The 13378-nt window shown below is 40.2% G+C and overlaps 1 protein-coding gene across 1 annotated transcript; it reads right to left on the bottom strand.

The window, feature by feature from the left end:
- Positions 1-11276: 11276 nt before the first annotated feature.
- Positions 11277-12897, bottom strand: LOC126381162 (uncharacterized). Its single transcript, XM_050030686.1, has 2 exons — positions 12471-12897; positions 11277-11668 (listed from the first exon to the last, which is right to left on the bottom strand). The coding sequence occupies exons 1-2, from the start codon at positions 12628-12630 to the stop codon at positions 11499-11501; spliced, it is 330 nt and encodes a 109-aa protein (XP_049886643.1). The 5' UTR covers positions 12631-12897; the 3' UTR covers positions 11277-11498.
- Positions 12898-13378: the final 481 nt, after the last annotated feature.

Below are 13378 nucleotides of genomic sequence, written 5' to 3'. Positions count from 1 at the left end.
AAAATATGCGTCTTTCATATCTATAGAAGCCATGTAGCAGTTACTTGTAATTAATTTAGAAACGGTTCTATAATCTTCCATTTTAAAATGTTTCGTATCAATAAATTTATTTAAGCACTAGCTTTTGCCCGCGACTTCGTCCGCGTGGTGTGTTATATAAGAGAGAGATCTTTGTGTGTGTGGTGCATATCAAATTTCAAGCATCTACCTTATGCAGTTTAGATTTTTTCATACAATTTTTTTCCCAATAACTCCCATTTTTCAAAATACAGCCAAAAATAAACTTTATATTTACTAAGGTATGCATGCATGCTAGATTAAATCAATTGATTGAATAGATTTTTTTTTAATTGATTGTTCATTGAGTTTTAATTTTAATACACACTTCCTCTCTTCCCTTCAACGTTGCTGTGCCCTACAGGGTCCATGTTTTAGTTCCTATGCCTATGTAACACCCCATTGTACTACATGGAATGCAATAAATAATTTAATTGAATTGAATTGAAAACATCTATCTTAAGCGGTTTAGATTTTTCATACAAAAGGATTTTCCCGCTAATTTCTGTTCCCGTGGGAATTCCGGGAATTCCTTTCTTAGTGCACCTCTACGGTACCTAAGCTATGTCCCTTCCAAATTTCAAATGCTTACGTTTAGCCGTTCAGGCTATGCGTTGATATGTCAGTCACTGAGTCAATCAGTTTCTCCTTTTATTTAGATTTGATTTTTTCATACAAATGTTTTTTCCCGCTAACTACCGTTCCCGTGGGAATTTTGTAATATCCTGTTGCAACTAAGCTTTAAGTTTACTAAAGTACCTGCATGCCAAATTTCAAACGTCTAACTTGAATGGTTTAGATTTTTCATACAAAAGGATTTTCCCGTTAATTCCCATTCCCATAGGAATTTCGGGAATTCCTTTCTTAGTGCACCTCCACGGTACCTAAGGTACCTGCATGACAAATTTCAAACGTCTAACTTGAGTGGTTTAGATTTTTCATACAAAAGGATTTTCCCGCTAATTCCCATTCCCGTGGGAATTTCGGGAATTCCTTTCTTAGTGCACCTCCACGGTACCTAAGGTACCTGCATAACAAATTTCAAACGTCTGACTTGAGTGGTTTAGATTTTTCGTACAAAAGGATTTTCCCGCTAATTCCCGTTCTCGTGGGAATTTCGGGAATTCCTTTCTTAGTGCACCTCTACGGTACCTAAGGTATCTGCATGCCAAATTTCAAACGTCTAACTTGAGTGGTTTAGATTTTTCATACAAAAGGATTTTCCCGCTAATTCCCGTTCCCGTGAGAATTTTGGGAATTCCTTTCTTAGTGCACCTTTACGGTACCTATGGTACCTGCATGCCAAATTTCAAACGTCTAACTTGAGTGGTTTAGATTTTTCATACAAAAGGATTTTCCCGCTAATTCCCGTTCTCGTGGGAATTTCGGGAATTCCTTTCTTAGTGCACCTCTACGGTACCTAAGGTATCTGCATGCCAAATTTCAAACGTCTAACTTGAGTGGTTTAGATTTTTCATACAAAAGGATTTTCCCGCTAATTCCCGTTCCCGTGGGAATTTCGGGAATTCCTTTCTTAGTGCACCTCTACGTTATCTAAGGTATCTGCATGCCAAATTTCAAACGTCTAACTTGAGTGGTTTAGATTTTTCATACAAAAGGATTTTCCCGCTAATTCCCGTTCCCGTAGGATTTTCGGGAATTCCTTTCTTAGTGCACCTCTACGGTATCTAAGGTACTTGCATGCCAAATTTCAAACGTCTAACTTGAGTGGTTTAGATTTTTCATACAAAAGGATTTCCCTTCACTACTCTGCTCCTATTGATTGTAGCGTGATGAAAAGTATACTATAACCTGTCCAGGAGTGTGAAGAATAATTGTACCAAGTTTCATTAAAATCCGTCCAGTAGTTTTTGTTTCTATAAGGAACATACAGACAGACAGACAGACAGACAGACAGACAGACAGACAGACAGACAGACAAAAATTTTACTGATTGCATTTTTGGCATCAGTATCGATCACTTATCACCCCCTGATAGTTATTTTGAAAAAATATTTAATGTACAGAATTGACCTCTCTACAGATTTATTATAAGTATAGATTTTAAATTTAATATAAATCTCTTGTCTCCGTTTGATTTAGGAATTAAGAAGATACTTGACAAAAATTCTCCTTCTACGTGTGTACATGTAGATATAGCATTAATATTTAATAAATGTTTAATAGCCTTATTAAAGTCACTATTTTCTTCTTCTGATTTAGGGTATACATGTGGGTTGTTATCTCGGCAAGGAGGTGACGTAAAGGGGATTTTATATCCTTTTAAGCATGACAGTATGGTAGGATCGTCGGTTATCTCTCGCCAAGCATTAGCAAAGAACTGTAATCGGCCTGCGTAGCATACCTCAGAATTTATCGCTTCCTGTATTGTCTCGACGCTGCTGGCTGGTCCGATGTCTCCCGCTGTTGAGAGCTGGTGCTCGGGGCTGTGCGCTGGTGCTGACTGCGGCGAGACTTCCCTGCTTCGGACTTGGCTGCCGTCTTCCGAGGCAGGGTCTTCCAGTTTAAACGATTGTTGTTTATATTTTTATTAGTGGTCCGGACAAAATTATTTTTGTTGAAAGTAGGTAATTTTTCATTTCTTTTTAACTCAGATCCAGACTTTTTGATTGTTTTAGCAGCTTTTACTTTATCTGAAATATTTTCACCAAATAATAGATGATCTCTCTTAGTCTCCGTAATCGTTTCTTTCATCTCTGCGTTGATAGCTGATATCACAAAGCTACGACGTGTTCTCGTATCGTAATAGTGGCTATCACACAACAATCGGCACGCATCGCTCAGGGGTTTAAGTATCTTTATGTGACTTTCTTTCGCTAATGCTAACTCAATAGCTTGACTGATAGCGGATATAGCAATACCTAGTTGCTTTTGCTTATTCATTAAAGATGAGTCTCTCTTTATCATAGATTCAGCTAGCGCAGCCTTAACCTCCGGGTTAAGTGCAGGTGCGACTAGTAAAGGACAATTTTCAGGTATTAGGTATTCTTGGAGCAACTTTTCCTTAACCTCCTTAGGTAAACCCTTATCAAGTACTTCTTGCCACCTAGAAGCTAAATCTTTGTAAATAGCTTTTCCGAACTTAGTTTCTTTCTTTGGAGCATCGCCCAAAATAGCTAGTACTTCCTCATCCAACTCCTGCGATTCTGGCATTGAGGAGGGTTCCGCGGCGTCACCGACGGGCGTCGGCGCGCGGCTCGCGGGCTGCGCCCCCGACGCGTCGCCGGGCGTGCGCTGTGGCGACGTGGCCACCATGGGCGGCTCGAGATTCGAGTCCATGATTATCGATGCCGTATCGTTTTCAGAGTCTGTAATGAACGGATAACGTACATAAATTATGATGTTCTTTTGTTTGAGGGTAGACTGAGTCCCATTTGGACAAAGCGCATAGTATGGGTACGTGACAGAGATAGCCCAGATGGCGTCTCGCATCACTAACATCATAACATAACTGAGAAAATGTAATGTGAAAGTAAAAACCCTTCGTGGTAGTTACGCAACACTCTTTTTCCAGTATGTACATTATGTGGGTACTTGCATAAAACAAATAGATACTAACCCATTGGTTCACTCTCTGACGATATTATACGGTTACGACGAGCACAGCGAGGTTGAGCCTCAAGACGAGCTTCCAATTTACGGAGTTTCCGACGAATTTCTTCATAGTCATCGTCACTTTTACGCTTATTTCTAGGCATGGCGATATTTTTGCAAAAAAAAACGAACAATCAAGTTTGAACAAATTTGAATTTGATCTTTGGAACGTGCGAAGGCTTGAGCGCGGAAACACGGAATGAAGTAAAGTGATGATACGTGGGGGTGGCCATGCATAAAAGTGTGGCCAGTAGAATATTTTTAAATTCCCTACTATATCTCTAAAATATCCGTGCAAGGCAGTAGCTAGGGGGCCGACTACAATATGTTAAACCTAAATCGCAAAGAGTGAAGCTGTGAAATATAATGGGACTTATACCCTGTACCAGGATGCCAGGGCTCGCGAATAGAAAAAGGCACGCTAGTGTTTCAAACTATCGATAGTTCAGTATCGATTATCGATCATAATCATTTTCAACTACGATTTTGATTGGTAGAAATAAAAAAATAACTTTTCAAAAAATCTAAATCCATGGACTTTTGAGTTATTGAAATTCAGTTTAGACAATCAGCCCACTCAAAATAACCATACTATCGGAGTGTAGCAATACTACTGACTGAGGGCAAAATTATCGATAGTTTGTTATTAATCCGCAACGATACTATCGATTGTATTGCACTTAGGTAATAAAATCGAAAATGTTCCCACTTTCCGAGTTATCAATAGTCTTGCTATCGATCGACTCTCGGTCGGGATAGATTATCGATAGTCATTTTTTGATCGGCAAGCCCTAGTGCACCCGAAATTCAAAATGGCGGTGCTGTTAAGGGAAAGTTATCATTAACCATGATAAAAAATATTATTTTTTTTTGTATTTTTTTTTCCTTCCTAAATTGTAGTCGTGTATTGTCCAACAGTGAACAATAACATCACGCCTTTTTCCCATTGGAGTAGGCAGAGACTGCGGAATTTCACTTACCACTACACGCTCGTATCGCTACATGCCCGTACCAAACATACATACATAATATCACGCCTTTATCTCTTATGGGGCAGACAGAGCCACAAGTAATCATAACATAGGTACATAAATAATTATCATGCTCGTACCGCTAATGGGATGTTCTTGTGACTCTGCCCACCCCATTAGGGATACGGGCAGAGTGATAGTATGTCTTATTATTGACAGATTAATTTCGCCTTCTGCTATTGCGCGGGATATTTGCGAAGAAACGTGGCAATTCTGTGTTAGTGCCAGAGTGTGAGCGCGGGTGATCCTTATTAGATAAACGACTTTTTTACTTTTCTAGGTTCAAAGTAAAATACGTACCTACTTTCATAAAATACAATACATTCATTCATTCAAACAATACCATAAAAATATTTTATTGCGCACAAAGAAATAACATACCCTTAAGTACCAGGATACTAGCATTCGAAAGAGATAGAAACATGCACACGAAAGTAAACTGTCAAATTATTTGTCAGTGCTTGTTTACTATCTGTGGAGTGAAGTTCGAAATTTGGATTTGTTGTGATAACTGTGATCAGTGATAGTTCGAGGTGTCTTTGAGTAATGTAGGTTATTATGAAATGATGATGTGTGTGGGTGCCGGCGATGGCAACTTAAGTGAAGCACGGAACTTGTATCAGCGATTCATAGAAGGTAGACCAGCTGATGAAGCCAGGCAACTGCCTTCACTGCATTGCTTCAGGAAAATGGTCAATCGCCTACTGCATTTAACGGGCTCTTTCCACGCGTCATCCGAGACTGGCCGCTCGGCGACCCGTGATCCGGAGTTTGAAGAAGCCGTACTAGCCGTGCAGCCAACCCAAGGACTACCACGCGAACCTTACCACATGCAACGTACGCCCGAGCTAATTCCTGCTGATTATTTACCTCGTGTGGCATTCTGAGAATGGTACCGAGTTCAAGTGGAAAGCTCACCAGACTTTGCTTCGAAAGTGTTGTGGACAGATGAAGCGGCAGGTCTGTGCATCGAACGGGGATGACGACATTTCGAACCTTTCTTGTAAAACGTAAGTCTAATTATTAATTACCTACCTACTTACCCACACTTTCACACTTTTTTTTCCTATTTACTATTAAATTAAATACCTTACCTAAACAAGTAGGTAATTTTAACTTATTTTACACGTCATAAAATAATGTGAGAATAGTTGTCAAAGCAAAATGACTCCAATTATTAGATGCTTTAGTGTCATTCTTGTTTGTTACAGTCGCCGACGTGCCGCCGACTCGGATTGTTCCAATCGGCCGCCGACTCCCTTTGACGTTGCCGCCAAAGCCGCCGCCCGCTCGAATTTCGTACCTATCGCGGCCGTGCGAGCGCCGCGAGTACCAGGCGACCAGGACGCGCTAGGAGATTTGTGTAGTGCCAATATTTGAGTGGATTAAGAACAGTGACCTCAATAGTGCTGTGCCGCGTTTTTTACATGCTGGAAATATTAAAATATTTTTTTTAACTGAAATTGAAAAAAATATCAAAAGTGTTTTTTTTAATTGAAATTTTGCAGATAAGATCTACATAAGGTATAGTTTTGTCCCCTTTCGGCTTGATACCCCCCTTCCGTTACACCCTGTATACATAATTATATATCATAATGTATATCAATTTTAAAGGGGAAGGTTATCAGAATCAGAAACACAAATAAAAAAAAATGCATTAAGTATGTTGTAAACGACTTTTAGCCAACTCACGTCCGTAGCACCATTTTTCTCAGCAGCTACGTACGAGTTTCGCGCCTTCCAACCTTTCCAAAGGAGCCCAATAATTTTTTCCTTCTTCTGATATTGCATTCTTAACCTGACAAGTGACAACAACAAGAAATAAAATAGATACCATTCCGATAGAGGCCGCGTAAGCTATGGACCTATTGCAAGATAACGTACTCAAAGGCTAGTCATTATAATCCAACAGACGTAACATGATTAGAATGCGGGAGGACGCAAATGTAGTATGTTTTCTTTCACCACAATCTTGTTTTATTAATCCAGGCTTATATCTTGTCTTATAAACAATGCCGAATGGTACAACAAACGTATCCTAAACGTAAGGTTGCCTGGTAGTAATTGCTACCTTGGCAATAAAGCCGCCTTTTGCACCAGTTATTGCCTGAACTTGTTTAATAAATGTGTTTCTTTTGTATACAATAGAGTCATTGTATTGCATCTTGATTAGAATGACTTATTTCTTGTTTCTCTCGTACTAAGCTGTATACTGTTAGTGTTAAAGAGACACATATTTCGTCTCTTTCGCATAAGGCGATGTACTACATTTCCGTCCCGCCGCATTCAAATCATGTTACGTCTGTTGGATTATAATGACTAGTCTTTGAGTACGTTATCTTGCAATAGGTCCATAGCTTACGCGGCCTCTATCGGAATGGTATCTATTTTATTTCTTCTTATTTTTTTTTCTTTGTTGTCACTTGTCAGGTTAAGAATGCAATATCAGAAGAAGGAAAAAATTATTGGGCTCTTTTGGAAAGGTTGGAAGGCGCGAAACTCGTACGTAGCTGCTGAGAAAAATGGTGCTACGGACGTGAGTTGGCTAAAAGTCGTTTACAACATACTTAATGCATTTTTTTTTTATTTGTGTTTCTGATTCTGATAACCTTCCCCTTTAAAATTGATATACATTATGATATATAATTATGTATATAGACTTAGTTAAATAGTTTTTCGACAACAAATCCCGAGGTGATTTTGCAGTCCACTACTGTACACTCAGGACAAACATGGCCGTAAAAAAACCCTAGGACAGAGTTTGATAGAACTTTGCCAGAAGAATCATAGGACAAGTATAAGCTATCATTACATGCAAGTCTCACCAGTGGAGGTTCTTGGACCAAGTTCCAAGTTGCTGATAAGCTTATAATATGCAATACCGTAATGACTTGCTAATGATGACGATTTCTTGCAATAGGCAATAGCTTAGGCGGTCTCTATCGGAGAGGTGTCTATTTATTTTTCTTGTTATTATCACTCAGATCAAATTCCGGAAGCAATATAAAAAGAATCGGTAAGATACTTTTGGAAGGGGTAAAAGGCATGAAACTTGAACTTAGCTACCGAGAAACAATGGCGCTGCAGATGCAAATTGACTATAATTCGCTTACATAAAGATTTTTTTGTTTTTTTTTTTATGTTTCGGATTCTGGAAAAGATCCTCTTTAAAATGATATACAATATGATACATAATTATTTATGTAGACTTAGTTATTCAGCAACAAATCTTGAGCCGATTTTAGCTCCCACTGTATTTTATCACATTTTTAGCCAGGACAAACATGGCCGTAAAAAAAGAACCCCGGGACAGAATCTGATAGAACTTTGCCAGAATCATAGGGAAAGCATAAGCTTTCATTACATATAAGTCTCATCAGTGGAGGTTCTTGGACCAAGTTTCATACAAAAGTGCCCATTGTCATTTGTATGAATTTGAAGAAATTCTTTAAGTCAACGATCCTGACCGCCACCACCGCTGCAGCAGACGTCCAGTTCTTAACATATGGTCCTTCGAGCCGGATTTGACGATTTTTCGGGGACTTTTGGAAGAAACATCGAGTCATCGACCTTTCCGGAACATTCGAGAACAAAGGAAACGTGTGGCGCGACGTGGCGAATAAAGGAACGGTAATCGTTATTGTGAGTTCGTTCCAATTCATCTCCTATTTATCCCCATAGTTACATATTCATAAAATTCATAAAAATATTACATTCATAAAAACATTTTGTATTCACTTTTTGTGTCATATTCTCATATTTCTTTTTTGTTCGTACTTTAAAAGCGAACTAAGGTCATAATTTCATTATTGTGACGTCAACATTACCTATCATAAATCATTCCAATTACTGGATAAATAGCTGTTTGCTTATTATTCCATTTAAACCTAAACAGGGCATATATCTAATATAGCTAATTAATTTTGCACTTCATTATTTTCAGAGGCTCAAAGTGTTAGATTAATCAATCTGTGCGTGAACTGTGTTTATTTTTAATCGAAGCTTTAATTGCGTTCCAGCCGCTTCGATTGTGTAGACAAAGAAACGCTTCGTCGCTTGTGGTCTACCTACCGCTTCGCCTTCGCACGGCTTACCTACACACATACTTAATTGCACCCTCATTAGCTTCTTCATTCATAAAATATAAGTATTACTTCAATTTTTCTTACTTTAAAGTTCTTCTTTACGCTCCACATTTTATTTGCATTACATTACAGTTTGAACGTGTTTATAAGTGAGTTGCGCTTAGTAATTTAACGATCATAATGGTGTTAAAAGACTTAGTAAAAAAACGAGCTACATATAAGAGTAAACTTACTCAATTTAAAAACTTTTTAGAACCAATTCAAGGTTGTCAACAATTAAGTGGACTTCAAATTAGTGAATTGAATATCCGCCTTTCCAAAATAGAAGAACTGTATTCCGATTACGACGTGCTGCAAACTGATATCGAAAATGAATCTGAAATTCCAGATGAGCAGTTCAATGAGCGCGAGTGCTTCGAGTCGCAGTACTTCAAGGCCGTTGCGCTTGCCCGGGAGATGTTGGCGCGGCACGAGCGCGCTGCCGCTGCTGCCGGCGAGGGTTCCGCACAATCGGTCTCAGGTTTGAGTACTGCAAACGGAGGTGGGCCAAAACTTAAATTACCAACTATACATTTACCTACCTTTTCCGGAAATTATAATGACTGGCTCGAGTTTCATGACACGTTCAAATCTCTTATACACTCAGACTCGTCAATTCCTAAAATAAACAAATTTCATTATTTACGTGCAGCTTTAAAAGATGGTGCAGCTGTAATTATACGCTCGCTTGACTTTTCAGCTAATAACTATGACGTTGCCTGGGAGCTACTTTGTGACCGTTATAATAATAAAAGGCTTCTAGTGAATAATCACATTCAAGCTATATTTAATATGGAAACATTAGCAAAGGAGGCCCCTAAAGCTTTGCGAAACATTATCGATGCTGTAAATAGAAACCTCAGAGCCTTACAAACACTTAACTTACCTACTGAGCATTGGGATATCCTCATTGTGTATATTATTTCTACTAAATTGGATGCTATAACAAACCGCGAATGGGAGACCCACCGTAATTCATTAAAGGAGTTACCCACGCTAAAGGATCTAACAGATTTTCTTAAAAACCGGGCTGATCTTCTTGAAACATTAATGGAAGAAGACCACCTAAAAAATACACGCAGGCACAGTGATGTGACACATAATCGTCACCATAAATCATTAGTCGTCAATTCTTTCGACAAATCATCGTACGTTTGCCCGTTATGCAAAAATAATCATGCGATTTATCGCTGCCCAAAGTTTAGATCATATTCATTAGAGACGAAACTCTTAAAAGCTAAATCTTTAAAATTATGTCTTAACTGCCTACGTCAAGGTCATACCGCAAATAGCTGTAGGATAGCTCCGTGCCGGTTGTGTAACAAATCACTCAATAGCCTACTGCACACTCATGACTCACCTGTGCGCGGTGCACAGACCCCCGCTTCCGATGGGAATGTGGTCCTCTGCGCTGCGACACCGTCATCGCCGATGCTGTCACGGTCGTCGTCGCCGAGTCAACCTGAAACTCAAACCTTAAACACGAATCGTAAAAAACAAGATATTGTTTTATCTGCTACAAATAAAAGTTGTGTACTGTTATCAACAGCCCTAATACAAGTTGAAGGTCACGACGGCCAGACGCATACAATACGTGCATTATTAGATAACGGAAGCACAGCTAGCTTCATTACGGAAAGTTTATGTTTAAAACTTAACTTACCAACTGCTTCGACCTCGTCGTTAGTTGAAGGGTTGAATTATCAAACGTCAAGCTTAACTAAACGTTGTGATGTCGTTATATCTTCACTCGTTAACTCCTATAAACATAAAACTAATTGCTTTCTTGTGCCGCGCATTACGCAATTGTTGCCGACTACGCAGGTCGATTATACTTTATTAAACATACCAAAGAACATAACTTTAGCTGATCCTACCTTTCATTGCCCCTCTCATGTAGACATGCTACTGGGAGCGGATATATTTTGGAGTGTGATTTGCTCCAAAAACATTGCATTAGGAAAAAACAAACCAACCCTAAGTCTAACTAAATTTGGGTGGTTAATCTCTGGTCCCGTACCGAACAATTCTAGTTTAGATACAGTCCATTGCAATCATGCTATCACTTTACATGATAATCAGATCAGAATCAGATTGATAATCAATTAGACAAGTTTTTTGAATTCGAATCTGTTCCCTCGCACAAACAAATTTCTAAAGAGGAGCAGACATGTGAACAAATCTTTATTCAAACCGTAACACGCGAGTCAAATGGTCGTTTTGTCGTTACAATACCTTTAAAAGAGACACCAGAAAAACTTGGTGACTCATATCAGCAAGCATTAGCTAGATTTCTGTCTTTAGAACGCAGGTTTAGCAAAGATCCATTATTTAAAAGGCAATATTGTGATTTTATTAATGAATATATTTTTAGGGTCAGAAGTGGTAATAATTTAAAAAAAACAAAACTAACAATCACACTTTTTATTTGAATTTAAATTTTAACAATCACTTAAATACAGAAAAAAAGAAACAAAAACAAAATAACCTCGCTTGAAAATGCAACAGAAAAACAGGAAAATATCGAACAAAAATGGCTCACGTGACCTGGAACGTAGTCCTCTACCGATCCGTAGGCTTCGACGTCTCTCGAGCAAATGTCCGCCAAACTGGCGCGCGATGCTTTTTATAGAAGTCGGAGGTGCTACGATCGATCAGTGGGGGGTTACGCTTATACGGCCTCTCCTGATGATAGGTCGTCCTCGACCTGGTCATTAACTAGGGGAGTTCTGGATGAGGGTCCGGCAATCGCAGCTTGTTCAGTCTCCCTATCGCAGTCCAGTAGTGGCATCGATGGTAGTGCGTTGGGTAGCGCTATTTCGGTGTCCACAACTCCGTCGTCTGAAACGAGTCGAACATTAGAGATTGTTTCCTGAAATATCACACTCCTTTCGCGCTCCTTTCACATATCATTCACTTAATTCAGACAGTCTTTCATTCTTCACATCTTAAGCTCCTTGCATAATACTCGCATACGCACACACATTTTGGAATTAGAACATGTACGCCTTGACAGGTGACTGCCAATGCCCAGGGACGACTTGGTCAATCAATATCTGTCAACCGTAGAACGACTTGACAGACATTGCCAACGTCCGAGCCTGCCTAGTAACAAGGCTACAGGCAACAAGCGACAACATGACTGACACGTCCGCTTAAAAGCGACTTGACGATTAACGTCAACGCCAAGGACGACTTTGTCACTCAATATTTGCCAATGACCATGATGACTTGACGAGATGACGTCAACGCCAAGACGGCTTAACAAATATTGCCAACGTCCACGGACGACTTGGTCACTCAATGTTTATCAGCGTCAATAGTGGCATGACGATCAAACGCCATCACTTAGACAGCTTGAAAAACATTGCCAACGTCCACGCCCGACTAGCAACAAGGCTACAGGCAACAAGATCTACTTTATTCTAAGCCCACAGAACATTGCTCACCACCACTCAGAAAGGGGCCTAAGTTCAGGGTTATGAGAGGATTTGGATATATTCGCGTGCCGGCTTTTAAGTAAAATTTGGAAGTCGTCAGTTAGTCAGGTCAAAGAGAAAGAACACAGGGGTTTCAAGAGGGGTATATGTGGTAAACAATGTAACGCTAGCCCCGAACAAAGCTGTCTCTTATTTCAACTCACTCTCGAAGAAAGCAGCGCACGACTCCGGACACCATTCGCCGCGCCAAGCAACCATATGCTGCGCAGCTGCCTGCGTGAGCTTCCCACGGCCTCCGCTCAGAAGTTTCAATTCGTAGCGGCCGCCCGGTAAGGTCTTCACCACTTTGTACGGCCCACGCATACCAGGGTCAAGTTTCCCGGTTACCTGTGAGAACTTAATCACAAATACCAAATCGTTAACATGAAACAAACGCGGTGGGCGTCTGTGGCGATTCACATGCTCGTCTTGTTTAAACTGGTTGTCCAGAAGTCGTTGTCGAACATTGGCCCTGGTTATCTCGCGTACAGCCTCTCGGTTAGGTGATGTTCCCTCGAGAGCCACGTCCCTCACCAAGTTACGGATGACGGGTGTCGTCCCTTCCGTTCCAATCAGAATGTTCAGTGGCGATGCCTGTGTGGTCTTCTGCTTCGTGATGCTCAAAACGAGCTGCATCTTCCACAATACATCCGACCATGATGCATTTTTGTGATTGACTTCGATGCGTATCATGTTTAAGACAGTGCGTACGTACCGCTCGACTTGGCCATTAGAGTGGTGCATTTCCGGAGTGATGAAATGCAACTCGCACCCTAAGCCGTCCATCCAGGTCTTGAACTCGTTAGACTCGAACATCCGCCCTTTGTCTGTGACCATTAGTTTGGGGACACCGAATAAAGAGATAGCCTGCGATATGACACGTTTGAGTTCACCTACATCTTGGCGATATATCGGCTGTAACATGGAGTACTTCGAAAATGAGTCTACTAAGATAAGTACGAACCTATACCCTTCGGACTCTGGGAGAGGACCTAAGGCATCTACGTGCACAACGTGGAAAGGCTCAGCAGGTTTTTCCCATGATGTAATGTGCTGCAGTGGTGCCCGAGGT

Source organism: Pectinophora gossypiella, unplaced genomic scaffold (genome assembly GCF_024362695.1).
Source record: "Pectinophora gossypiella unplaced genomic scaffold, ilPecGoss1.1 Pgos_38, whole genome shotgun sequence".
NCBI classification, from domain to species: domain Eukaryota; kingdom Metazoa; phylum Arthropoda; class Insecta; order Lepidoptera; family Gelechiidae; genus Pectinophora; species Pectinophora gossypiella.
Note: the sequence above shows the minus strand (reverse complement) of the source record. Positions and strands in the feature narration are given on the sequence as shown.

Excerpts from the sequence above, each read along its gene's own strand:
- LOC126381162 (XM_050030686.1), bottom strand. The coding sequence starts at position 12,630 with ATGCGTGGGCCGTACAAAGTGGTGAAGACCTTACCGGGCGGCCGCTAC. Across the intron at positions 11,669-12,470 it reads GTGCGCTGCTTTCTTCGAGA|ACGACGGAGTTGTGGACACC; the intron begins GTGAGTTGAAAT and ends GACTCGTTTCAG.